This window comes from Monodelphis domestica, chromosome 1 (genome assembly GCF_027887165.1).
Source record: "Monodelphis domestica isolate mMonDom1 chromosome 1, mMonDom1.pri, whole genome shotgun sequence".
NCBI classification, from domain to species: domain Eukaryota; kingdom Metazoa; phylum Chordata; class Mammalia; order Didelphimorphia; family Didelphidae; genus Monodelphis; species Monodelphis domestica.
The window spans coordinates 79,511,344-79,537,429 of NC_077227.1; the positions used below are offsets into that span (position 1 = coordinate 79,511,344).

Consider the following 26,086-nt stretch of genomic DNA (forward strand, 5'->3'; position numbering starts at 1 on the left):
AAAATTGAGTTCCAAATTCTCTCCCTCCCTTAACTCCTCCCACTCCTACTGAAGAGAATAGCAATAGGATAGCAATTATACATGTGAAAGCAAAAAAGAATTATACCTTAATTTGTACTCAGAATTCATCAGATCTCTCTCTCTGAAAGTGGATAGCAATTTCCATTACAAGTTCTTCAGTATTATCGTGGATTGTTGTATTGATCCAAGTATCCAATGCTCTCACAATTGATCCATATTATAATATTTCCCTCCACTCACCAACTTCATAAAACAGGCAAAATTTTAAGCCAAAACTCTTGATCCAGGAAGTGTATCAGACAGTGTAGGTAACATTCCTTGTGCCTAAGATACCACCTTCTTACTGAGAAAGAAGTTAAATGTCCTAGAATTAGTCATCTGGAACCAGTATTTATCAGTAGTTAGTTCCTATAACCTAATACTTAACTGAACTTCTCAGACTTAGCATGGCTCATTCTCTATGCCAAGAGCACCATGCCCATTTTTGGCATTACTCACAGGGATTCTGTATATCTAGTTCTCCCTTCTAACCCCAAGCTTTAGTTTCACACTTAGCCCTGATTGAACAATGAATTTGCTGGTGCTTCATTGTTTGGTGCATATTGTTTGGTTCAGTTGTTTTCATTGTGTCTGACTTTTCACAACCCCATTTAGGGTTTTCTTGGCAAAGATACTGGAGTAGTTCTCATTTCCTTCTGGGGTTTATTTTAAAATTGCGGAAACTGAGGCAAACAGAGTTAAATGACTTACACATAGCTAGGAAATGTCTGAGACCAAATTTGAGTTCATTCCAGGGATTTCAAGATTGGTAAAATTCTTTAGTGTAAATATACAAGACTAGGAAAAAATGAGTCAGGGGAGGTGTTGAATGAACCAGGTTCAGGTGATGCAGCATTTCTTTTCCCTGAAGAACATACCAGGACACACTAGTCACTTTGAATTTACTGTTCATTGACATATGTATTTGTCACCTCTTTAGTGGCCTGTGGTGGCTTCATGACCAAGCTTAATGGAACCATTACTAGCCCTGGATGGCCTAAAGAATACCCCACAAATAAAAACTGTGTATGGCAAGTGGTGGCTCCAGCTCAGTACAGAATCTCCCTCCAGTTTGAAGTGTTTGAGCTAGAAGGCAATGATGTAAGTTCATTCACTTTGTGTTGTTGAAGAATTATATAAAGAGGGTCCAGAGCCAAAGAAGTTTCTAGGTTGGCTGCAGGGAGGATGGGATCCAGAAGAGTGGATTTACCTTTTTCCATCTATATCCTCCCCCTATGAATTATTCTGACCTGTTTCTAATCACCCTCTAACTACTAGTGGAAGAAAATTAGTCTACTACCCAAAGAAGAGAGCAAGCATACCAGGGCCCAGAATTGTACAGGGTGGGTGATCTGTGAAAGATCTATCTCCAATGGTGTGGACTCTGGCATCCAGATGTGAGAAGAAATGGAGTGTTATATGGTTTACCTTAGGGGGAATAATGTCTTGCACACAATAAACTTTTATGATCAGAGAGTTTGATACAGAAGGAACTTTAGTTGCCATTTAATCCTACCCTTTCAAGATATGAGGAAGACTGGGACCCAGAGAGATTAAGTGATTTGCCCATTCACAAAACTAATGAGTAACAAATCTAGGATTCCAACTCAAGTCCTCTGACCCCAAATTCACCCCCTTTTGCTTTCTTTTTTCCCATAGTTCCATGTTGGAAAACCTATGGCATGCATGACAGAGGGGGCTGCTCCCTTTCCCCTCTCCACATATGCCTGAGGACATTTTTCACAGCCCCTGCCCCTCTGCCCAGCAGTCCATTGGTCAATCTTCCTCTCTCCCCTGTCTGGGGTAAGGTGGGGGGGGCTCACATGTGCACTTTGGGCATTCAGTCTCTAAAAGGTTGACCATATGGCCCTAGTTGAACTATTATCAAATAAGAAGGTTGCCAGGCTTCCCATTGGATTCAACCTCTTGAGACATAGACCAAAGTAAAAGGTGGAGCTAGATATCTGTCATGTAGCCAGTGGGCTAAGCATGATGAATAGGCATTGGCCAGACTTCATATCCAAGAATAGCTTTAGGACTCCGTATAGTTAGAGGGGGACTGTAAAGTTAGATTTGTGTTCATGTTTCTGCTTTAACACTTGTTAAATGCTTCACCTTAGTCACATCACTTCCTTCTCTCAACATCCTCCTTCATTTGGATCCTGACGGGAGAGCAGTGAGGTAGCACAGTGAATATGATATAGCCAGAAGTATTGCCTTCCTCTCTTGCAGGTTTGTAAATATGATTATGTGGAAATCCGAAGTGGGTTGTCCTCTGATTCCAAGCTTCATGGAAAGTTTTGTGGCTCTGAGAAGCCTGAGGTAATTACCTCCCAAAGCAACAACATGAGAGTCGAGTTCAAATCAGACAACACTGTTTCTAAACGTGGCTTCAAAGCCCACTTCTTCTCAGGTATGTGGATGTTTCAGGGATAGGGATTCAAGTACTAGGAATACAGGAAGTTTTAGATAAGAAGCGCTTGGGAGAGGGAATTCCACATAGGGAAACCTCATGAGCAAAGACATGGCAGTGGATAGGAGATTCAAGAGTGGGAGGAAATACATCCTATAGCTGCATATTACCATCAGATTAAGGAAGATATTGAAAAGCTAAAAAATTATTTGAATGAAGGAAAGGGAAGGTAGAGGTCCATGCATGTCAATGTAGAAACTTGCATACACTACATTGTCAGGTTTTTTTAAATATATTGATTAGTTTCACTGGTTTTCTTCTATTTTTCAATTTTTATTCTTCAAAATATTCTTTTTTATATGGGATTATATTTTTGGAAAGAGAAAGAGAAGGATACAAAGGGAAATTTAAGCTATGTAAAAAACAAAAGGTATCTTTAAAATGTCTTTTAAAAAGAAATTCTTAAAATAATTTCAAATTAACATAATGCAAATTCATGTTGAGTAGACACTGAGAAAATGAAGGAGCTAAAGTAGTAGGAGTAACTAAAGGTAAAGTTGGGAGTAACTGGGGTGGATTTTTTGGAGAAGATCATTTCTGAATAGAGTTTTTAAAAGTTGGGGATGGTTCATAAATGGGTAACTCAGTCTCATTCTCCGATCAGAAATTCATACTTTCTATTCTAGACAAAGATGAATGCTCTAAGGACAATGGTGGGTGTCAACATGATTGCATCAACACATTTGGAAGCTATATTTGCCAGTGTAAAAATGGGTTTGTGCTTCATGAGAATGGCCATGATTGTAAAGAAGGTAAGATTTCTAGTTCAATTTTTTTATATTTTTATTGATTTTTTTCAATTAATAAGCATTTTTTCTCCTCCTACCTCCCTATTCTACTGAAAAATAAAAATAAAACATAAGAAATGTGTATGGTTAGGCAAAACAAAATCTCCAGTTGGCCATATCTGAAAACATATCTCATACTGTATCATGAGTTCATCTTCTCCTGGTTGGTGCATGCTTCATCACTGAACGTCTGGAATCATGGTTGGTAATTTAATTGACCAGAGTTCTTAAGTTTCCAACTATTTTTAGAAAGTTATTCTTCTAGGCAGGAAGGAATGATATTAGGGCATCCTTTTTAGCTTTGTGCCATACTCACTGAGACAACCTACACTTTGAATTTCTACTTTTGGAAATATAGTCATTGTTAACAGTAGAAGAATTTGGGTGCATCTTCATTCAGTATCTTGTATGAAGTATTTACTCAATAAATGTTCATTGATTTAATTTCCTCTTTCATACAATTACCTTAGAAACCTTCCTTCAGTTTCCTTCTCAGAGTTGTTCTTGTTCATAGAGTTTAGAGTTGGGAGTGATTTGAGAGTTCATATAATTCAACTTTCTGAAGAATACAAGAATCTCTTATTCATTAAAATTTTAACACTGACATAAATGAAAAAAATTAGTCCTAAATTCTTTTTCACACACACACCCACATCCACCCCATTCCATGTCCCCATATCTTTAAGGAATTACACAAGAAAGAATGTACTTAGTTTTTTAAAATATGTATTCAAAAAGGTCAGATTGAATGGGACTAAAAATTACTTACCCCATTAATTTAAATATTTTATTTAAAATCAGAACATTTTAAAATTAGAAACTCCTCAAGGAGTTATTGAAAAAATATTCAATGAAATAAACTCCTCTAGAAGTTGGGAGAAATTTCATATTATTAAGTCAAAAAGGTATCAATGAAAAATTATAGGATAATAGTAACCTAACATTATCTATAGTTAAGAATATTAAACTATGTAACTTTATGTGAACTAAAGAGAACCAAAGAATACTTTTATTTGAGATGTGTATTATAATGAAAATTAAAATGTAAAATGCCCTTAGGGTTATAAACTAGAAGACATTTAAAATGGGGGAAAAGTGGAAGAAAAGAAGGAAGAAAAGGAGAGGAATTGATGATTCCAAAAGATCAACTCCTTTCTTAACAAAAAATCATTCAAGTCTCAGAAAAATCCTGCATATTTAATAACTTAAAAGAGAAAATAATTAATTCATTTAAAAGTTTTAATTATTTTAAGACATTAGTTAAATAATTTAAAAATAGAAATAGTTATAGGAAAACAAGATCAATTTATTACCTTGATAATATTAATAAGAACATTGGAAAAATATCAGTTCCAATTCAATTTAGTAAACATTTATTAAGTGCCTATTATGCATAAGCCATTATGCTATGGGTATAAAATAGTAATGAAACTTTTTAACCTCAAAGAAATTAAATTCTTACACTCTAAGTAAAATTTAATAACCAATTAAATGTAAAGGGCCTGAATTCACCCATTACAGGGAAAAGAATTGCAACTTGGGTTAAAAACAATCCATCAAGATGTTGTCTACAAAAACACATTTAGTGCAAAAAGATTTAGTTTAAAATGAAAATGTTTGTGGAAAAGAGGCTATGAAATTGCAAGTAAAAAAAAAGAATAGAACTGGTAGTACTGATATCCAAAAAAAATTGAATTTAAACAGAAAGCATCAAGAGAAAAGGTTAAATATATCACATAATGCTAAAATGAACTTTAAATAAAGAATACACAATTATATTTAATTTGTATATACCCAAGGTTTTGGCAGTTAAATAAAAAATTAATAACAGTATGAGAAAAGATATTAAATATTAGGAGGTGATTCTTCAAATATGACAAATCCAAGAAAGTAATGAATACAAAATAAGTCATACATATGGAGTATTTGGTAAACTGGAATTAATTAAGTCATATATATGGAGAAATAAATGTATGAAATAGAGAATATACTTTTTTCTAGTTTTTGTGAGACTTTCAAAAGCTTATCACATAGATGGCTATAAAAAATCCTGAATAAATTCTTAACTATAAGTTAGTCCTAATATTGACTTTCATTCCTGAGGAAAATGATCTAACAGAGCACTTCAATTCAACAAATATTTATTATCAATTTTTTGTAAGTTGAGAGTTAGTATTGTAGAGTGTTGTATTTCCCGAGAGTCAGGAAATTTCTGGAGTTGGTGCCCACCATTTACTGATATAGACTATGTTGCCAATACAATTGATTAAAATTTTCAGTGTGCTTTATAACTTACTATAAATCATAGAACACTTGTGAATCTGCATTGGTAGAAGGAATTTCCTCAATGGACTTCCATTCCCCCACCTAAATAAAATCACAGCTTCAGAAAAACAGCATTTAATTAATTATTTAATTAATACAAATTTAACTAACTTTTAGATACTACTTTATAAAATAAAATAAAAGAGGCAAAAGCAAAGAACAATGAGAAATCCCAGGAGGAGGAGATTAAAAGAGATAAATCCTATAGGAAACCATCTTTATATCAGGTTGCTGCTTTCCTTGAACTGATTATGTCTCTTTTTTCTAGCTGGCTGTGAACACAGGCTTAACAGTGCAGAAGGAACAATGGCAAGTCCAAACTGGCCTGATAAATACCCCAGCCGAAAAGAGTGTACCTGGAATATTTCTTGTACTCCTGGTCATCGGGTAAAAATTGTGAGTTGTTTCTATTGATTGGAAAGCACCAACCAACATAATATATCTTGTTTGAAGTGAAATTTTTATGTCAAGCTCATAGTTTAAATCCTGTGAGCAGCATTCTTTTAAGCTGCACACAAGTGAGAAAGTGTGATGATTGAAAGTATGAAAGTTAGGACTGAAGTTGATTTGGAATCAAATGATGGCTTTGTCACATACTTTGTAATTAATTTCTCATCTCTGCATCTAATCCTATTGCTAACTCATCAGTTTTGTGCTAAATATTTAAAACTATTCTGATCCCCAGGATTAGCAGAAGGAGGAATGTGGATATCTCTGAAAGGTTTATTTTATTAACATTGAACATTTAATATAACACTTGCTATGTGCCAGGAACTGTGCTAAAAACCACTTTACAAATATTCTCATTTGATCATAGCAATAACCCAGAAAGATAGGTGCTGTTATTATGCCCATATTACAGTTGAGAAGACTGAAGCTAACAGAGGTTATGTAATTTGCTCAGGATCACACAAGTTAGTAAATGTCTGAGGTTGGATTTGAACTTAGGTCTTTTTGACTCTAAGCCCAGTGCTCTCTCCATTGTACTACCCAGCTACCTCTAAAAGAGAAGAAACAACAAAGGGAAAAGAATAACAGGAACAAGAAATGGTATTGAATAGAGAGGAGTAATCTTTACAACTATGCCACTTCAATCAATGATTTATTATCCCTGTAAGATATGTAGAGAGGGATGTGTAACTCCATAGATTGAAAGTTGCTCATCTAGGGTAATAATAATAATGTCTTAAGTCTGCATAACATTTTATAGTTTTAAAAATGCTTTCATATACATTATTTTATTTGGTCCCCACAATAACCCAAGGAAATAATAGAACAGATATCATTATATCCTTTTTTCAGATGAGGAAACTGAGTACCATAATGAATTTGAAACAACCTGTTGGGTTCTCTTTCTGTCAGGGCAGGTTACTCCTGACTCCAGGTCCAAGAATCTGTGTCACGTTTTTAGGCAGATAGTCCTCCAGAAAGAAGACAGAGGGCTCATATTGGCTTTCCTAGGCTCTCCTTAGAAGTTTTTATAGACATGGATATGTGCTAGCTCGGCCATAATCAGTTCTCACACACTATTGGTCCATTTGGGCAGGAGCCCATATAGAGGGCTAATTGCAGATGATGAACTAGGTGGGACCATTTTTAGCAGTAATGATTCTAGTGGTGAAGGGCCAGAAGGAAGTGGGTATTGTATGAGGCCAAAGGGGTGGCACAGCAGAAGCTGGAAGTATAACCAGGGTTTTGAATCACATATTAGCATTTTAGGAGACCTGAGATCCAAGAGGCTAGAAACTGGTAAAAATATTATAAGGTCAGACAAGTCTCTAAGGAATTAAGTATTCTATTACTGATGATAAGGATAGTTGAAAAACACTTTACATACATATGTATCTCACTTCATTTGATTCTTACAACAATCCTCTAAGGTAAGTGCTATTATTACCTAATTTTACAGATTAGAAAATGAAGTTCAGAGGTTCTGATTTGTCCATCATCTTACAGTTAATAAGAATGAATCAAAAATGGAATTCAAACCCAAGTCTTAAGGTCTTTGCACACTGTGGATTAGAAGTTATAAATGGTTTTCAAATCATAGAAACTGACATTTCTCAAGTATACTCAATGAGTATAGTCAATGTGTTAACTAGAGACCTTTGGAGGCCTATCAAATGTACCTAACCCAGTGATGGTGAACCTTTTAGAAACTGAGAGCCTAAACTGCAATCCCACATGTGAGCTGCCTCCTTACCCCAGACAGAGAGTGCTCCCATTGGGCTACTGGGCAGAGAGGTAGTGATGGGAGAAATGTCCTCAGGTGAGATAGAGAGGGGTAGGGGAACAGCCCCCTCTGGCACACATGCCAAAGACTTGCCAGCACAGACCTAACCTCATCCTACATTGATTTTCTTCAAAAATTTCTCCTGTGGACAGCTCCCTGTTGATGTTAGGAAAACAGCTGAGTTGCTCCTGAGAGGTCTCAGCATGTAGTCACTAGTTTGCTAAAATCTCCCTGTTGATGTTAGGAAAACAGCTGAGTTGCTCCTGAGAGGTCTCAGCATGTAGTCACTAGTTTGCTAAAATCTATAACAATTTGAGTTAATAAATAACCTGCAAGAGGAAAGAATTTAAGAATTTTTCATGTTTTTTTAAGGCATTTTCCTATGAATAGATCTCACTTTCAGATTGTGCTGAAGTTTTACAAACACTAGGGGGTAACTGACATTCTTTTTCAGTTACAGTTATGGTAGTCACTGAAGTATCTTCTAATTTTGGAATACTGTGATTCTATGACTTAGAGATATTTTCCATTACTGAAATTCTTTAATGTTTTATCTTTGTACTAGGTATATGCTTTATCTTTGTACTGGGTATATGTGAAAACTGGTTCTCTCTTTTTCCAGAGGTCAGAGAGACTGGATAACTACTTTCCTATTTCTCTTTCCATTTCCTCCTCTTTCTCTTGTTCCTTTGTTCTATATTTGTTGAATGCCCACCCCAACCTTCTTCTTTCTCCGTAATAGCCTTACTGTTTCTCTTAGACTCACTGATCAGTCTTTTACTACTCCTTGATGCAGATGTTCCTTTTATCCTCTCTCCATTGCTCTGTCAATGTCAACTCCTTCCCTTTCCTCTCCTACTCCACTCTTATCTCATTTCTACCTCTTTTCCCTAGTCTCCTCCCCACCTCTCTATAATCAATCTTTTTTTCTTTATCCTTTATTCCCTCCCATCCTCATCATGACACCATTTCTTGTGGGTCCCACAGATAGAGTTGGTCAGGATACCTTGACAACCTTTAGCAATTTGCCTGGTATCTCTTAGGTAACCTGAATATTTCACATTTCTTGTGGAAGAGTGTAGGAAAAAATAATGACTCATCCATTCTGTTAAGTTTTTCTAGGAGGAATTTTATTTTTCTGCTTCTGGGAGATAATCCATCACTCTGGGATATAGAGAACAGTAGGATTGTATTGTGAAATAATCTCCTTAGGAGCATGGATTCATTTTTATCTTTGTATCTCCAATGCCTGGCATAGTATTTAAAATGCTGTAGCTTACTAATAAATGCCTTTTGATTCCTTTCTTGCTTGTCTCTACAATTCTGTCTAAACTGAATGACCTATAAGGATGAGCTACTTACACAAAACAAAGTGAGCTCTTTCCCATGATGCTAAGTCAAGAGTCCAGGCCTGAGAGGCCATTGCTGCTCCCTTTCACTCTCCAGCCACTACAAAATTGAAGTAAACAAGCGCTGGTCAACATGTGAACCTCTGGATTCAAGCTTCTGGAGGTGACCTGGCCTTTTTCTGGTTTCTTCTTTTCTGTTTTGTAGACTTTTAATGAATTTGAAATTGAGCAGCACCAGGAATGTGCTTATGATCACCTGGAGATGTATGATGGACCCAACAGCAAGTCCCCAATCCTTGGCCGTTTCTGTGGGAGCAAGAAGCCAGATCCTGTGGTGGCTTCTACAAACAGGATGTTTCTCAGGTTCTATTCTGATGCATCAGTGCAGAGGAAAGGGTTCCAGGCAAGACATAGCACAGGTACACTGGCTTATCATCAATCTCTTTGGGCAGACAACATTGGACTTTGGATGAGCTGCCCTCAAACAACCTGATTGTGACATCTTTTTTCAGCTTTCCTCTATTCTGACCAACTCCTTTCCAGCTCAGTTTCAGTCACATAGCACCACCACCTTACTCCTTAATGGACCATCCACAAAATTCCAGAAAAGTAGTCATTTAAATGCTTCTCTTTTTGACTTGGAGTCAGGAAGTCTGAGATTTGAATCCAGCCTCAGATATTTAATAACTATGTGACCCTTTCTCAAGGGGTCTCTGGGTCTCAGTTTCCTCATCTGTAAAGTGAGGTGTTTGCATAGTGGATATATCAATGGAATTTGAAAGCTGCCTTAAAAATTTACTAACCTACTAGTTTCCTGACTTTGAACAACTCAGTTTATATCTCTGCCTCGGATTCCTCATCTGTTAAATGGAGTTAAATCTGATGGCCTTCAAGATTCCTTCCAATTTTAAGCCTATGCCTATATTTTAGAATTTTAAAATATATTTTCTCTCCCTCCCATCTCCCCACCACAATTAAAAAAGGGGAGAAAACTAAAATCCTTGTAACAAATATTTATATATAGTCCAGCCAGACTAATTCCCACATTGACCATATGTCTCAGTCTGCATCTTGAGCTTATCACCTCTCTGTTGGGAGGTGGGTAGCATGCTTCAATTGTCAGTCCTCTAGAATCATGGAAGCTCATTGCATTAATCAGAGTCCTAAAGTCTTTCAAGGTTGTTTATCTTTACAGCACTGGCATATAAATTATTTTCCTGGTTTTGCTCACTTAAGTTTCATCTATCCCCACAAATCTATCCATGTTTCCTATCATTTTCCCCTTCTTCATTTCTTAACAGCATGACAATTATTCTATTTCATTTACATGCCATAATTTGTTTAACAATTCCCCCAGTGATGGACACCTCTTTAAGTTCCAGGTATTTGCTCTCACAAATACAATATTTTTTAGATATGAGTCCTTCTCTTTCTTTTAAGCAGATCATGCTTCTTCCTTGACCTGCCTTATCTTTGACCATTACTCAAGAGAGGAGCTAAGACTGGAAAGGGACAAGAGGAAGATGTGGCCCTTTTGCAATAGAACCATAACAGACTGTATCTTTATTCCAGAATGTGGTGGCCGGCTGAAGGCAGAAGTCCAGACCAAAGACCTCTATTCCCACGCTCAGTTTGGTGACAACAATTATTCTGGACATTCTCGTTGCGACTGGGTGATTGCAGCAGAGGATGGATATGGTGTGGAACTGATATTCCAGACATTTGAAGTTGAAGAGGAGGCAGATTGTGGCTATGACTACATGGAGGCCTTTGATGGCTATGACAGCACAGCACCACGACTGGGCAGGTTCTGTGGTTCCGGGGTAAGTCCCAGAGGTGAAAATTCTGAACAGAGTATCCCATGACCAATGACCTGCATAGCAATAACCATATCAATAACAAAACCAACAGAAATGTTATGATCATTCCTAGAGATACAGAAGAAGCTTTTGACAAAATACTCATTCCTATTAAAATACTAGAAAGCAGAGGAATAAATGGAACATGCCATAAAATAAGTAGTATATAAAACCATCAGTAAGCATTACCTGTAATGGAGATGAACCAGAAGCCTTCCTAATAATAGCAGGAGTGAAGCAAAGAAGCCCATCATCACAACTATTATTCAGTATTGTTCTAGAAATGCTAGCTATAGCCATAAGAGAAGAAAAAGAAATGGACAGAAATAGAAAAGGCAAGGTAACAGCATCAGAGATTGGCATTTTGAGAGGCAGATGGATTTGATGGAAACATTGATGACAATAGAATTTAATTAACTTTGGCAAAAAGAAGTCAAGACTATCAGAAGTGAAATTCACTTGGAACTAGAGCCAAAATTTGGGAACTAGTACAATAATTTAAATAGGGTTCAATATCAAGACTGGATGTTGATCATATGCATTGGGTTCAATAAATGTTCTTTTTATTTTTCTCTATGTAGAGATCTACATGAAATATAGGCTAGATAATCACTAGATGATCACTGAGGTCCCTTTCAAGTCTCATACTCTATGATTCTGTGTGGTTTGGGTGCAAGGCTGAGTCTTTTGTCTTAGGTCCTTAACAAGAGGCTATTTAAGGTGACAGAGTTTGAGTTCCAGGTCACACAGTAGTAAAAATGGCGTCCCAGAATTGGATTAATTGTGTATTTAATGGAAACTCCTGCACAGTCCCTTTTAGATATTTGCCAAGGGCACATCCAAGCTCCATTATGTTGCTATGGCTTTCACTTAGTAGAGATCTAGTACAATTGAAAGTAGTAAATTTGGATTCTGAAGAAATGGGATCAAATCCAGCTTCCCCACTAACTCTGAATAAACTGGGCAAATGAGCTCTCCAATCTTGGCTTCTGTTTCTTCACATGAAAAGATGATGCTAAAATTCCTCCCAGCTCTAGATCTCTGTTTTTCTGGTCCTGTAGGACCCCCAAATTCCAGGGAATGGCTCTTTGCAGTTGATACCAGCTGCCACAAGGTGGTGGTCTTGCTTTTCTAGCATTAACCTCAAGTCCAAGTCTGGCGAGTTTATAGAAATCACATGAGGCATTATTGAACAAATTGACACTTTCTTGGCAAAATATAACTAACTAGACAAGTTCTATTTCTACACAACTAAGAGCTAAGTAGAGTCATAACTAGTGATTACGATGCACAACTTTTTAAGGAAAAAGTCTTTGAGAACATGAGGAGAGAGAAACAAAACCTCAGAGCGAGACTTTGGGGGGTTTGAGACATAGGGTCTAAGTGTGTGAAGTGGGGGGGGGGGCTGTAGGAGAATATGTCTATGGTGGGTGAGTCAGAGACCCTAGGACCCTGAGAGATGGTTCAGGGGAGGAACAGATCAAGACCAGTTTGGAAAGGAGCTTACTTGGGGTGCAGCCATTGAGGGAAGAGGGATATAGGGAAGAAGTTGCCATATTGTAGTTATTTTTAACTAATTTACCATTTTAACAAAGTATTCTGATGAACTAGGTACTCGCTACCTGAAAGGCTGTGTAGAAGAGTGTGTAGAGAAGTGGCCCAAGAATCAGGAAGACCTATGTTCCAGCCTTACCTGTGCCACAAACTTGCTATGTAACCCAGGGCAAATTTCTTAAATCTCCTTAGCCCCATGCAGATAATGCTCTAAGATAAGATTTTATAACTTTTTTTCTGGGCTGATTTGGGAGTCTGGAGAAGCCTATGGATCTTTTCTCAAACTAGTTTTAAAATTCATAAAATAAAATATATAGCATTACAAAGGAAGCCAATTATATTGAAATATACTTATCAAATAATTAAAACCCTTCAATGAGCTCAGAGATTGCAGGTTAAGAACTTCTTCGGAGACTCTTAAATAATTAATGAGGCATCAGTAGTGGAGAAAACATTCTCAGTAAGAGTTCCAATATTAGGGCCATCCATCACTAGCATGGTTCAAAAAAAGAAATAAAACAAAACTATTAAGTGGGAAGTCCAGCTGTCCCCTCTCATCCCACCCTAGTTACAACTCCAGATAGAGGGACAGAAGGCAGAAGCCTTAATTTATACTTTTTAAAATAGATTTTTAGGGGGGCAGCTGGGTAGTTCAGTGGATTGAGAGCCAGGCCTAGAGACGGGAGATTCTAGGTTCAAATCTGGCCTCAAGTCACTTGACCCCCATTGCCTAGCTCTTACCACTCTTCTGCCTTGGAGCCAATACACAGTATTGACTTCAAGATGGAAGGTAAGGGTTTAAAAAAAATTAAAAAAATAAAATAGATTTTTATTAGTGTCTTTTGTTTTTATATCACCTAGATTTCCTCTAATATCCCTCCTCTCCTCCTTCCAGAGAGCCATCCATTTAAATAAAGCAGTCAAAAAAGGAAGAGAGGGAAAGAAAATCAACAAAGTTGATTAATATATTGAAAAAACAACTGACATTATATGCAATTTTCCACCTCTGCCGTCCTTTATTGATGCTCCTTCCTCAGAGAAGGGAGGTATTTTCTCATAACTCTTTCAATTTTTTCAAAACTCAGCTTAGAGGCATCTTCATAATTATAACCTCATTTTGTCCTTCTTCCTTCAGAGTTGGAACCTCCTTTTTGGCATTTATTCTAGGGCTTGGCTTCTCCTGTCTTTCGCTGAAACATTCTGGTGAACAAAAGCAGCTTTGGCAAATGCCCTTCTACACACACTCACACACATACACACACAGAGATGTATATATGTATACTGTGTGGCTTGGCTAAGCAAGTCCCTGTAGGGACGCCTTTGTTTCTGACTAGGAACACTATCTTTAATGAAAGGATTGTTAAATGCTTTTCAGGGGGCTGAGGGCTATTTCTGATAAGACACAAGGAAAATGAAGTTTTATTGTTATTGTTGTTCAGTTGTTTTTCAGTCATATCTCACTCTTCATGATCCAATTTGGAGTTTTCCTGGAAAAATCACTCGAGTGGTTTGTCATTTCCTTCTGCAGCTTATTTTACAGATAAGGAAACTGTGGTAAATAGGATTAAGTGACTTTCCCAGGGTCACATAGCTAGTAGGTGTCTGAGGCTGGATATTTGAATTCAGGCCTTGCTGACTCCAGATCTATCACTCTCTCTAGTATATTACCTAGCTGCCCTCAATGTCACTTGTCTCATACTTTCCTCAGTCACAGGATCAGGGATTTTGAATTGGAAAGGACCACAGAGGCCACCTAGCCCAAACTCCTTTCTTTTAAAGATAGGGAACTAAGATTAGAGAGGTTAAGTACTGTCCTGTCAAAGGTAAAATTTGAATTCAGATCCTTGACTCCTAGTTTAGCCCTCCATATTTCAGCCCTGCTCTTAATCCTTTGGATTTTTCTTTCCCTGGGATCTTACCTGGACTAGGGCAATAACTTCCTGACAGGTCTTCTTAGTTTGGCTTTTCTCCACCTGCTCCATTTCCCAGGACTCTGACAAATTGCCTTACCTGGTACATAAACATGCTTCTATCATTCCATCCCCTTTGCTTTTAAACTCTCTACAATGACAAATCCCATCTATCCTACCTCCACAGTCTCATTGATATCTCTCTCCCTCCTTATTTTCCCCATCACCTCAATTCTAATTTTTGCAAACCTAAGTGTCAGATACTAAAGAGAAAAAGAGTAGGCTAGAAAAAAACCCACAAAAAGTCATTGGATTTGGTGGTTAGCAACCATTTAGACAAGAGTTTTGCTAGAATGGTGGGAATGGAAGCCTTGTTGAAGACTTTGCCCATATCACCTCTACCTTGTCTCTACCTGGACTCTATCTCTGAAGTCTCTAAGCTCTGATGGGTGAGCTTTTGCTAAATATTTCTGGGTTCCAGGACTCTAGGCTATTTCCCAGTCTCCTCCTCCTCCCCTTTTATGTGCTGTATTTTTTCCATTAGAATATAAGCTATATCTATCCATCTGTGTATCCATTGATGTTTCATCCATCCATCCATCCATCCATCCATCCATCCATCCATCCCTCTATCCCTCTATCCATCCATCCATCCATCTATCTATATATCTATCTATCTATCTATCTATCTATCTATCTATCTATCTATCTATCTATCTATCTCTACCCATCTATGCATCCCTTAATGTATTTATCAATTCATGTACATATGTATCTCTCTATCTGTATCTATCCTTCTATACATCCCTTAATGTATCTATCCATGTATGTATGTATCCATCTGTCTGTCTACCTCTTTATCTATCATGGTGGAATAGAAAGAGCTTGAGACTTAGAATTAGGCAGAAACTGGATTCAAATCCTTCCTTTGACAGTTACTAGATGCATAACCACAGTAAAGTCACTTCATCTCTCAGAGTCTCAGTTTTCTCATCTGTAAATTGGAGCTAAAAATAGAGGTAGTCCCTACCATGATCATATGTTATAAATGTGTATGAAGTGCTTTGAAATCCTTGGAACATTTTATAAATACCTACTGTTATTCTCCAACTTAAATGATTAGTTATCATTTCTTCTTTTCTCAGCCTTTAGAAGAAATCTACTCTGCAGGAGACTCGCTGATGATACGCTTTCACACAGATGACACCATCAACAAGAAAGGCTTTCATGCCCGTTATACAAGCACCAAATTTCAAGATGCACTACACATGAGGAAGTAGTTTCAATGCTCATTAACTACATCCCCACCCTTGATACCAACACCTAACTCAGTTTTATTTTCCTCAACAACAGTACTCTGTCAATCTGATCCAAGACAGTGTACAGTATTTTGCTTCTATGGAAACTCAAAATCCAGCCTTTCTTTGAACAGAATGAACAAGGCACTCTTTTTTGCTGACATTTCAAGGACCAAATATTTTCCTTTATTTGTTGCTGAATTATTTTTTTGATCTCAAAGGGCTGTTTGATTATTTTTCAGCAAGACCAAGATTTCAGTTGGAAGGGGAAGCTAGACATCCAAGTGACTCCAGTGGATACACTTTGCCTCCCTTACTCTTTGGATGGATATATGGTGGATGGATGGATGGATGGATGGATAGATGGATGGATGGATGAATGGATGGATGGATGGATGGATGATGGGAGGTATTGGGTAGGTATAGAGGCACCTGAGACTGTCCTTCCCTTTCAGAAAGAAATCAATTGAATGGGAGACAATGTGAACTTGTTGGGCCTTTTCCCCTAGTCATTTAAATCTAGACCATGTGATACATGACAAGCTTGATAATTGTTGATTTAGATATACTGTACATTAATTCCCAAAAGCATACCACTATTCTGATTGTAGAGTGTCTAAAAGAACTGCCTTTTTGTTTGTTGCTAGGGCATATTGGAACACAGGAATATAGGACCTTAAAGCTAAGGGACAGCTCAGTGGATTTAGAGCCAGGCCTAGAGATGGGAGGTCCTAGGTTCAAATGTGGCCTTAGACACTTCCTAGCTGTGAGACCCTAGTAAAGTCACTTAATCCCCATTGCCTAGCCCTTACCACTCTTCTGCCTTGAAACCAATATATAGCATTGATTCTAAAATGGAAGGTAAGGGTATTTAAAAAAAAGCTTGAAGGGATTCTTGAGCTCATGTAGTCCACATCATCATTTTACAAATAAGGAAACTAAGGTACAGCAAGGTAAAGTGACTTGCCCAAGATCACATGGCTACTTAGGAGCAAAACTGAGACTACAACTCAGGTCTCCTAACTCCCACTCTTTCCACTAAACCATATTGCCTCCCAAAAACCTGTGGTATGCCATAGGTTGGAATGCTGGTTTAATGCCAAAACCAGGACTTTGAATTTCTGATGGTGTGTAGGGAGATCCTGTGTCCAAGGGAAGTGGAATGGAGCTGTTATATGGTTCTCTGTCTATTAGGGTGGGTAGGAGGGAATCATCAATCTCTCTTTGCTTCTTCCCAATTGTCCTTCTATGTATGAGCCAAGCAGTCAGCATGGTGCCCTCTCTGTAGCATAGTTGGACTGCCATGGTGAGAATGTCTGTCATGTTGAAAAGAGATTATTTTCTAGCCTCAGAGGGACCATCTTGTCTCTAAAGTAACCTCGAAGGAAAAATGCTCTTCAAGAGACCAGTTTTTTCATCCATGTGGTCTAGAGCTCAGAAAAATTGTAAACTAAGTGAGGATGGTCATGTGGTGGTCCATGTTAATTGTCTGCAAGTTCCATTGGCAGATCAAGCTAAGAAAAATGACCTCAATGAAATTCTCAAGACCAGACTACCAATTTGTGATCTGAATGAACAAGGCTTGGCATTTCTTTAGGAGAAATGCAAAAGCTGAATCTTTAACATTTGTACAGCATCATGATATAGTTTTAGAAGAAGGTTAGTTCTGAATGGCATTTCCTTAAGGCAAATGTGGGCATTATGAGCTAAAAGCTGTGGTATATTAGCTTTAATGAAGTATTTATGATTAAATAATTTAAAATGATGTTTACATAACCTTAAAGGACCATTAGGTAAGAAGTTGGCTACACATATGTTTCAGACATAGATTGTTCTCAATAATATTAAAGACAACTCCCATGCCTTTGGGGATTAAATGAAAGTCATTTAAACTGTAGTAAAGTTAAAGTAATATTTTAAAAATTGGAAAATCCCATCATAAGAAATGATTCAAACCAAATGATGGCTGGGAGTTTTTTTAAAAAGTTATTCAAAGGTAAAGGGAAATGCATGAAAATATTTTCTTGCTTTAAACAGGAAAAAGCAAAGTAATAATAATATATATGTATGTATGTATGTATGTATGTAAAGGATCAGTAGTCAAAGCCTTAATAAATGTAATGTGAAAATGTTATGCTTGTTGATCACAGTTTTACTGCAGACCATGCAAAATCTCTAATAGAATGTTCTGTTGATTGTTCCCTGTGTTTGCTTTCAATAAGTTCTATTTGGGTTGTACATCTTGGAATATGTACATAATACACAGGATGTTCCCAACATCTTCATGCACTGAACTTTTAATAACTGAAAATTGCATGATGACTTTTGGGACATCCTGCATAGAAGAATCTATCCACCTTGGACTAAGCCAACATGTCTGAATTCAATTTTCATCATACATTTCAATGGTTTCCACCCTAATGTTGTGCTTCCAAGACTGTTACCCCATGCCAACCTCCAATCACAATGGGCAAAGTTGAAACCAAAGATGACATACAGAGGAGTGATTCAGGTGCATCTCTGCCCAGGAACTTAAGACACTATAGTTTCCAAGTAGTAAATGAGGGACAGTATTCAAATCCACGTCTTCTAAATTCAAAATTATCACTTTTTTCAACCATAACACATTATAGTAAATTCTCTCTTGTTAAACATGAAACTCAAGGTTATTTTATATGAGCCATGTTTTGAAAAGAATAATGAACATAATTTCAGTCCACAAAATTGAATTGTTGGCCTGTTGCTGAGTTCCTGGCCCAGTGTTTGAAACAAGGAGATACCACAGAACCATCAGATCCTCGCCACCCCAAATCCAAAGAGGATTTTGATTTTTGGAGCTCAGCATATCTTGCTCTTAAAGCAGTCTTTATTCAATATGGTTTATATCTAGGATCTCCTTGATTACCCTTGAAAAAAGGGTGATTATCCTCTCTGTCACCCATGACCCCTTCCTTGACATTTTGTTATAAATTGGAAATTCCCAGGTAGACTTACAGAATCACAGAATTTACATATTGGAGGGGCCTTAAAGGCCATTTGATTCAATCCTTACTCAAAAGGAACCCCAACATGCCTGTTCATTCAGCCTCTGCTTCTCCTTGAAGACCTCTTTCACTTTCAAGACAACCCATCCCACTTTGGTCACCTGTAATCCTTAAAGCTCAGACATGTATCCCCTTATAGTCACATAACCAGGGCATTGACTTCCAAGCTATCCTCTGGACCAGATAGGAACTGCCCTGAGACTAGACTAAATTAATCTTTTCAGCCTGGACTTTCATAAAATCAGATTTCCGGATCAGCCAGAAAAGCAGACCTGGTCTTGGTGTGGTCTTGGTTTTGCCTTGACACTCCTTGTGTTCTACTGGAACTTCACCAACTGACTTTGGTGTTATGTCAGTGTCCCTTGTACATTTACTTTGTTTATACTAGGTCAGTCCTAAGGCATGGAGTGCCTTTTGATCTTATTGACTTTTGGAGGACCAAAGGAGACATGGTGTTATTATCTATCCTAGCAGAAGCAAATCACCCATGTCCCAGTGCAGGGCTGGGCAAAGAAAACGTAATGAGTGGAATTCTACAATGAGAGGGGAAGTGGGGATATGGCCATGATTTACCTATTGCAAGACTTCTCTGTGCTGAAGTTATTAAGCTTCTTATTTCTTCTGGGGTATCACATAATCATGGACACATGTGGCATATTCTTATTCATTGCAAAAGTTTTCAGTGAGGTTTATTGAGAAGACTACTATCTTTGAAATAATTTAAAAATTTTACATTTTAGACAAACTTGGTCTTATACAAATAGTAAAATTCTATACATTCTATGGTAATCCAAATGCCTAAATATTTTCTTTTTTTTAAAGTTTAAAAGTATCTATGTAATCCCAGAAAACATGAGTTTTTTGTTTTATATGAATGTTTAATATGATGAGTCAATTTTGAAAACACAAGATAGGAAGGCGCAAAGGAATTAAAAATATCTGTCTGGGAATAATTGACTCATCAAAGAATGTGAATGCATTATGTGTCAGGAATTCAATTTTTAAAAGCTTTTATTAAGTGCAAGGCATTGTACGTTGGACAAAAAGTTCTTTCCCCCCAGTGAAGAAAAGATAAACAAACAAAATTCTAAAAATACAAGTAAATGCAAAATGATTTTTTGACATGGAGAGCATAACTCAGGGTGGGTGGCATGGTCAGGAGAGGCCTTAGGTAGGACATGTCACCTTAGTCAAACCTTCAAAGGAGCAAGTGATTAACTACATGAGTGTGAGGTGAGAAGGGAGAATATTCATGGAATGAGGATTTGAGGAAAATAGCCTGAGAAGAGAAAAAAGGAAATAACAAGGATGACACATTAGTTCCCTTGAGTTTGCCATCTCTTTGGTCATGGCTCATTCCAGCCTGCATGAAAACTGGGAATGGTGGAGATTATTAAGAGGGGGAACCTCTCTGTCTCTTTCCTTTGATGGAAGGCCATTTTTTCTAGGAAATTAAATTATTCCAGATCTGCCTAGAAATAGAAGTTCAGAAAGACCAGAAGGCATCTTTCAAAAATTGTTATCCCCTTTTGACCTCTTAGGACTGCTACCATATTTCCAGACATTTGTGAGGTCATTGTGGATACCCAGACAGCCAGCTTTCAAATTATCTGGACAAATCCTGAAGAAGTCTTCCATGGGCTCTATGGTTTTATGGGCTGCTCATTCAATCTATTTTTGTGGGTATTAAAAAATAAGAATTATCATCTTTTCACATTGATTTCAAGATTGAGCCCTTTAACACATGAAGATAAATTTGTGTTATTTGTATTCAGAACCTCCTGGTTAGCTGGTTTCCTGCCATTTTCAAGCTGCTGTTGTAAATTCCCTTGGCCTCTTGCAAGTCTGATCCACTCTTTCTTCTGTGCCCACCTTTCTAAATGGTATAGTGTTCCATCAGTGTTTAGTCTCTACTTTCCAGGGTTCTGAGAAAATATGCTTTATGTTTGGATGTGAAATTTCATTTTAGTTATCACTCTTTTTCATCATTCCAAATATTAGATTATGATTTGTTATACATCTAAAAGGTTGCAGTTTTATAAAGTGTCCCCAGTCTAAGACACCTAAAATGGTCTTATTCTGCTATAGATTTTTATGACTGGTGGATATAATGATGTTGAACTTTGATTTTCTTTCATAGACTTCGTTTTTTTTTAAGTCCTTACCTTCTATCTTGGAATCAATACTGTGTATTGGTTTCAAGGCAGAGGAGTGGTAAGGGTTAGGCAATGGGGATTAAGTGACTTGCCCAGGGTCACACACCTAGAAAGTGTCTGAGGTCAGATTTGAACTTAGGACCTCCCATCTCTAGACCTGGCTCTCAATCCACTGAGCTACCCAACTCCCCCCAGGCTTCTTTTTTTAAATAACATTTATTTAATAACTATTATATACCAATCACTGTGTGAAGCACTTTACAAATATCTCATTTGAATCCTCACAATAACCCTGAGAGGCAAGTACTTATATCATCCTCATTTCACAGTTGAAGAAACTGAGGCAAACAGAGGTTAAAGTGAATTGCCCAAGGTCACAGGAGTAAGTGTTTGTGGCTGGATTTGAACTTAGGTCTTTCTGACTCCAGGCCTAGCACTCTATATTTCATTGTAGTTTTATGTTGACTCATGGTATTTGATAGTAAAAAGAATATGATGATATAATATTATGTTCACTCCATATATGAAAGGGTGGGATGACACATGATGAGTACTGAGTGCCCTGAATATAGAATTGCCTAAGGTGGGGCAAGATTGACTAGTTGGCCAATCAGTTGCAAGAGAGAAATCAAATGCAATCATGCAAGGAGCAGCTCTTGCGGGGGAGGTGCAAGAAGAGAAAAAACCCCAAGATTCTGGTGAGAGAACAGAAGCTGAGAGAACTCAAAACTGCCACCTCGCTACTTCTTCAGCTGGGAGCCTGAGAAGCAGATCTCCTAAAGTGGGAGAAAGCTTGAGTCTCTCTGGAGATCAACTGCTTTTCCTTTGAACCCCTGGATACCTCTCACACAGCTTAAGATATTGTAGGCTGGAACTTTGAAGAAAGATGTCTACAGAGAAATCCTCTCTCCAAAGATTTATTCCCTATCTCTCTCCCTAACTTGTCCTGGACTCCAGAACTCAAGCTAGTTAGCTCAGGAGCAGAGACCAACCCAGCAACTGACTGGAAGAGGGGTCAAGGCCGAGAGCCTGAACCTGAAATGTTTTTTTGGGGGTCAGTCTGCCAATCAAAAGGGATACCTGTTTACCCATTTTCCTCACCTGATAACCCTACCTCTCCCTTTCCTGTGTGAACCCAAATAAAGTGTATAGTACCTAGAGTCAGATCTGGCTGGTTCCTGATACTAGGAAAGGGGGCTGAAGATTTGGAAAGAACCATACCTCTCCCTAAAGAGGAGGATTTAGCTCAGGATGCTAGGGATCCAAACAACCAGACTCAAGGAGCAATCCTCTCTCTTAGGCTGAGGAGTAATCCCAGGTCTTGGGGGGAGGAGTGGCAGTTGGTGTACTTGAGGGACCCAGAGGCAGAAGAGTCCATCCTGTCTCTCAATAATATCTGGGACCAAAAGGAAGGCAGTATGTCATCTTACCAAAGTTTATCCTTCTGGTTCTTAATCTCCACCTCTCAGAACTATTCTCTGGGGAGACATACTCCTCTCAAAGAAACAAGACTGGGTTACTTTCCCTTAAGGGAAGAGAGAGGAAGATTAGTCTCTTTCCCCCTCTCCATTCTTTCAACTGTCTCTTCCTCCATTTCCTCTCTCTCTCTCTCTCTCTCTCTCTCTCTCTCTCTCTCTCTCTCTCTCTCTCTCTCTCTCTCTCTCTCTGTGTGTGTGTGTGTGTGTGTGTGTGTGTATGTGTGTGTGTGTGTGTGTATCCCCTTTCTGGCCATATATTACATAGTCAATGACTGGGCACTTACTGTGCCAGTCTGTACTAAATGCAGGGATATAAAGAAGGGAAAGGCAAAAATAAGATTCCTCAAGTAACTCACATCCTAAGAGGGGAGACAAAAAGTTTAAATCAACAAGTCAATGAGCATTTTTTGAGTACCTTGTATGTGCCAGGGACTGTGCTAAGATGGAATATCTATGTACATATAAGGGTAGATGGAATGCAACCTCAGAAAATGCTGGGGGTTGGGGGAGGAAGTGTGAGAAAAGAGGGAAAGTCTTCCTGTAGGAGACATTTGAGCTGTTTCTTAAAGGAAGTCAAGAGCCAGAATTTAGGAGAAAGAGCATTCCAGGCATGAGGGACATCCAATGCAAAAGGATTAAAGAAAAACTTATCAGGTAAGTTTTGAAAGATTACATTTAAACACTTTGGAGGTCCTCCCTTCATCTTCACAAAAGTGAGTGAGAAAATGGGTGCTCTTTATTATTATTAACAGGTCTAGTTAGTGGCTTGGACCACATTGTCATTTGTTGTTCAGTTATTTCAGTTGTGTGCAACTCTTTGTGATCCCAGTTGGAGTTTTCTTGGCAAAGAATATACTGTGGCTTGCTATTTCCTTCCCCAGCTCATTTGACAGATGAGAAAGCTGAGACAAACAGGGTTAAGTGATTTGCCAAGGATCACCCAGCTACAAAGTTGTCTGAGGTCAGGAAGATGAATCTTACTGACTTGAAACCTGGTGACACCTAGCTGCCCAGATTGTTATTGCAATATACCTTTAGGTGGCAGCCCAGCCAGGGGTGGCAGGGAGGTGAGGAATATCAGGGACTTCTTTATAGCCTTTTGCCACATAGCTCCAAGCCTATATTTTCAGACTAGTTGCAAGCTACTTCCTCTCACACTTCATTCCCTGCCAAGGTGACCACCTACTTGCTATTCCTTGGTCATGATAACCGATCTTCCATCTCTGTGTCTTTGCATAGTTTGTTCTCTATGTTTGGATGCTTTCTTTTCTTACTTCTGCCTCTTGGTACTCCTGACTCCCTTTAAGATTCAACTCAAATGTTACCTCCTACAAGAAGCTTTTCTCAAGTTCTCCCAGTTATTGGTTCTCTTCAATTGTTTTCATTTATTTTGTATATCAATTGTACTTACCTTTGGACATATATTCCCCTAGCTAAATATAAGCTCTTTAAGGATAGACCATTCTGTCTTTGGCTTTCCAGTGCCTAGAAAGATATCTAAGATATCTGCTTAAAGTGTAGTGACTTAATAAATATTCATTGAATTGAATTCTATCCTGTACTCATTGATCCTACAAAAAAAAAATGAATGTTCCATGAACGTCATTATTATCAGACATGGCGAAGTAAGTTAAATCCATTAGCAAAGGTTCCATCCACAAAGGAATGGAAAAATCTGTAGAAAAGCAAATGCTTGAAGAAATAAGAAACTTGGGAGCTGGCGTTTGATTATGTTTTTGTGTCCTCTTCTACTTCAATAGACTACTAATATCAATAAATGTTTTCAAGATCTTCTTGTGCTAATATATTATTTGTCTTAAGATCAAACCAAATATCTTCATGGTGATAACCAAAGGATTCAATGAAAGATTTCTTGTTCCCAAGAAGCTTACATTCTACTGGAGAGACAAAATATGCACATAAATAAATAGAGATACCATAGAGTAATGGATAGAGAACTAACCTCAGAATCAGTGGAACTTCAGTTCTAATATTACCTCTGACCACATACTGTCTATGTGACCCTGGATAAGTTACTTAAATCCTTAGTGTTTAAAATAGCTCTTTCTAGGATTATAAAATTACAGAGCAGCTGCAATTCTGCATTGATATTAAGAGATATCTACAATGATGCAATCACAAATCTGGATCAAACCCAGAAAAAAATAGTAAAGTGAATATAATAGCTATCTGACGTGGAAGAAAACATTTACTAGGGGAAATTAGGGAAGGTTTCAAGAAAGTAATGACTGAAGTGAACCTTGAAGGAGGTGAAATAGAAATGGAGAGGAAGTAAAAGAAGTACATTTCAAGTCCAAGGGATAGCTTGGGCTAATGTACAGAGGTAAACAATGGAGAGTTGAGTTAGGGGAACAGATAGTAGTTTAATTTTGCTAGGATGTAGAATATATGAAGGAGAATAAAAGGAAATAAGGCTGGAAAGGGAGGTTGGAGCCAGATTTGGGAAGGGAGGAATAAATGCCAAGCTGAGGAATTAGTGTCTTATCCTAGACATAATAGAGAACCCCTGAAAGTTTTTGAACAAGAGAATATTATCAGAATTCTGTTTTGGGAAGATTATTTTGGCAAGATATATCTATATCTATATCTATATCCATATGCATATCTATATCTATATGAATCATTTGAAGGAATGAAATGATCACATAAATGCTTTGTTTTCAAGGAGGTAGAATACCTAACAGTATTGTGGTAGCTAGGTGGCAAAGTGGATAGTATGCCAAGTCTGGAGTAATGAAGACCCAAGTTCAAATCCAACCTCAGACACTAACTGTATGACTATGAGCAAACTTGTTTGCCTCAGTTTCCTCATCCATAGAATGAACTGGAGAAGGGCATGGAAAACTATTCCAGTGTCTTTGCTGTGAAAACCCCAAAAGAAGTCATGAAGAGTGTGGCATGACTGAAAATGTCGAAGCAATAATAACCAGAGGATATCTGGACCTGTTTATTGGCAATGCAAAGGAGTCAAGAGATAGAGGCAAAAGGTGAGAGGAAGATAATTATATATGGGACAAGCCCCATAGGGATATGGGAAGAGATGTGATTGAGAGAATAAATAAAGGATTCTTGGCAAAAAGAGCCATCAGAGCCTCAGAGACTAATGTAAAGAAGGAAAAGATAGGGAAGCTATAGGATGGTATGAAGTATAGAATAGAGAAGCTCAGGGAGCTCAGGATGGATGGACTCACTTTTCTTAGCAAAGTAGGACTTACCAAATTGTGAGGCCTTCCAAAAAGAATTTTTTTTTTGAGGAGGGGCTTGAGCTATAGGATTTGGATTTGGTGTTCCATCAGTGACTAGAACTCACAATGAGGAAACTTCCCCACCAGTGCAGATCAACAACTCAATTAAAATTTAAGAGTCTTAGATAGTTTTCTGGACAATAAAGAATTTAAATCACTTGCCAGTGGTCATAGAAATGGAAGGCATTGGAGTAAAAAAGAACCTGAATTCTCCTGACTCCGAGTATATTCCTACTTCACTTTCCACTAGTGAGAGGAAAACTTCAAAGTGTCTAAATCTAAAAAAAGACTAA

General features: G+C 37.8%; 1 protein-coding gene across 1 annotated transcript in view; it reads left to right on the forward strand.

Annotated features, from left to right (window-relative positions):
* Positions 1-17,983, forward strand: part of TLL2 (tolloid like 2) — a 173,322-nt gene extending 155,339 nt beyond the window's left edge. The window contains exons 15-21 of the mRNA XM_007478707.3: positions 1,001-1,161; positions 2,293-2,473; positions 3,160-3,285; positions 5,915-6,042; positions 9,434-9,647; positions 10,801-11,051; positions 15,697-17,983. Coding sequence (XP_007478769.2) covers positions 1,001-1,161; positions 2,293-2,473; positions 3,160-3,285; positions 5,915-6,042; positions 9,434-9,647; positions 10,801-11,051; positions 15,697-15,831 — 1,196 coding nt within the window. The 3' untranslated portion in view covers positions 15,832-17,983. The remainder of the gene's footprint in view (positions 1-1,000; positions 1,162-2,292; positions 2,474-3,159; positions 3,286-5,914; positions 6,043-9,433; positions 9,648-10,800; positions 11,052-15,696) is intronic.
* Positions 17,984-26,086: the final 8,103 nt, after the last annotated feature.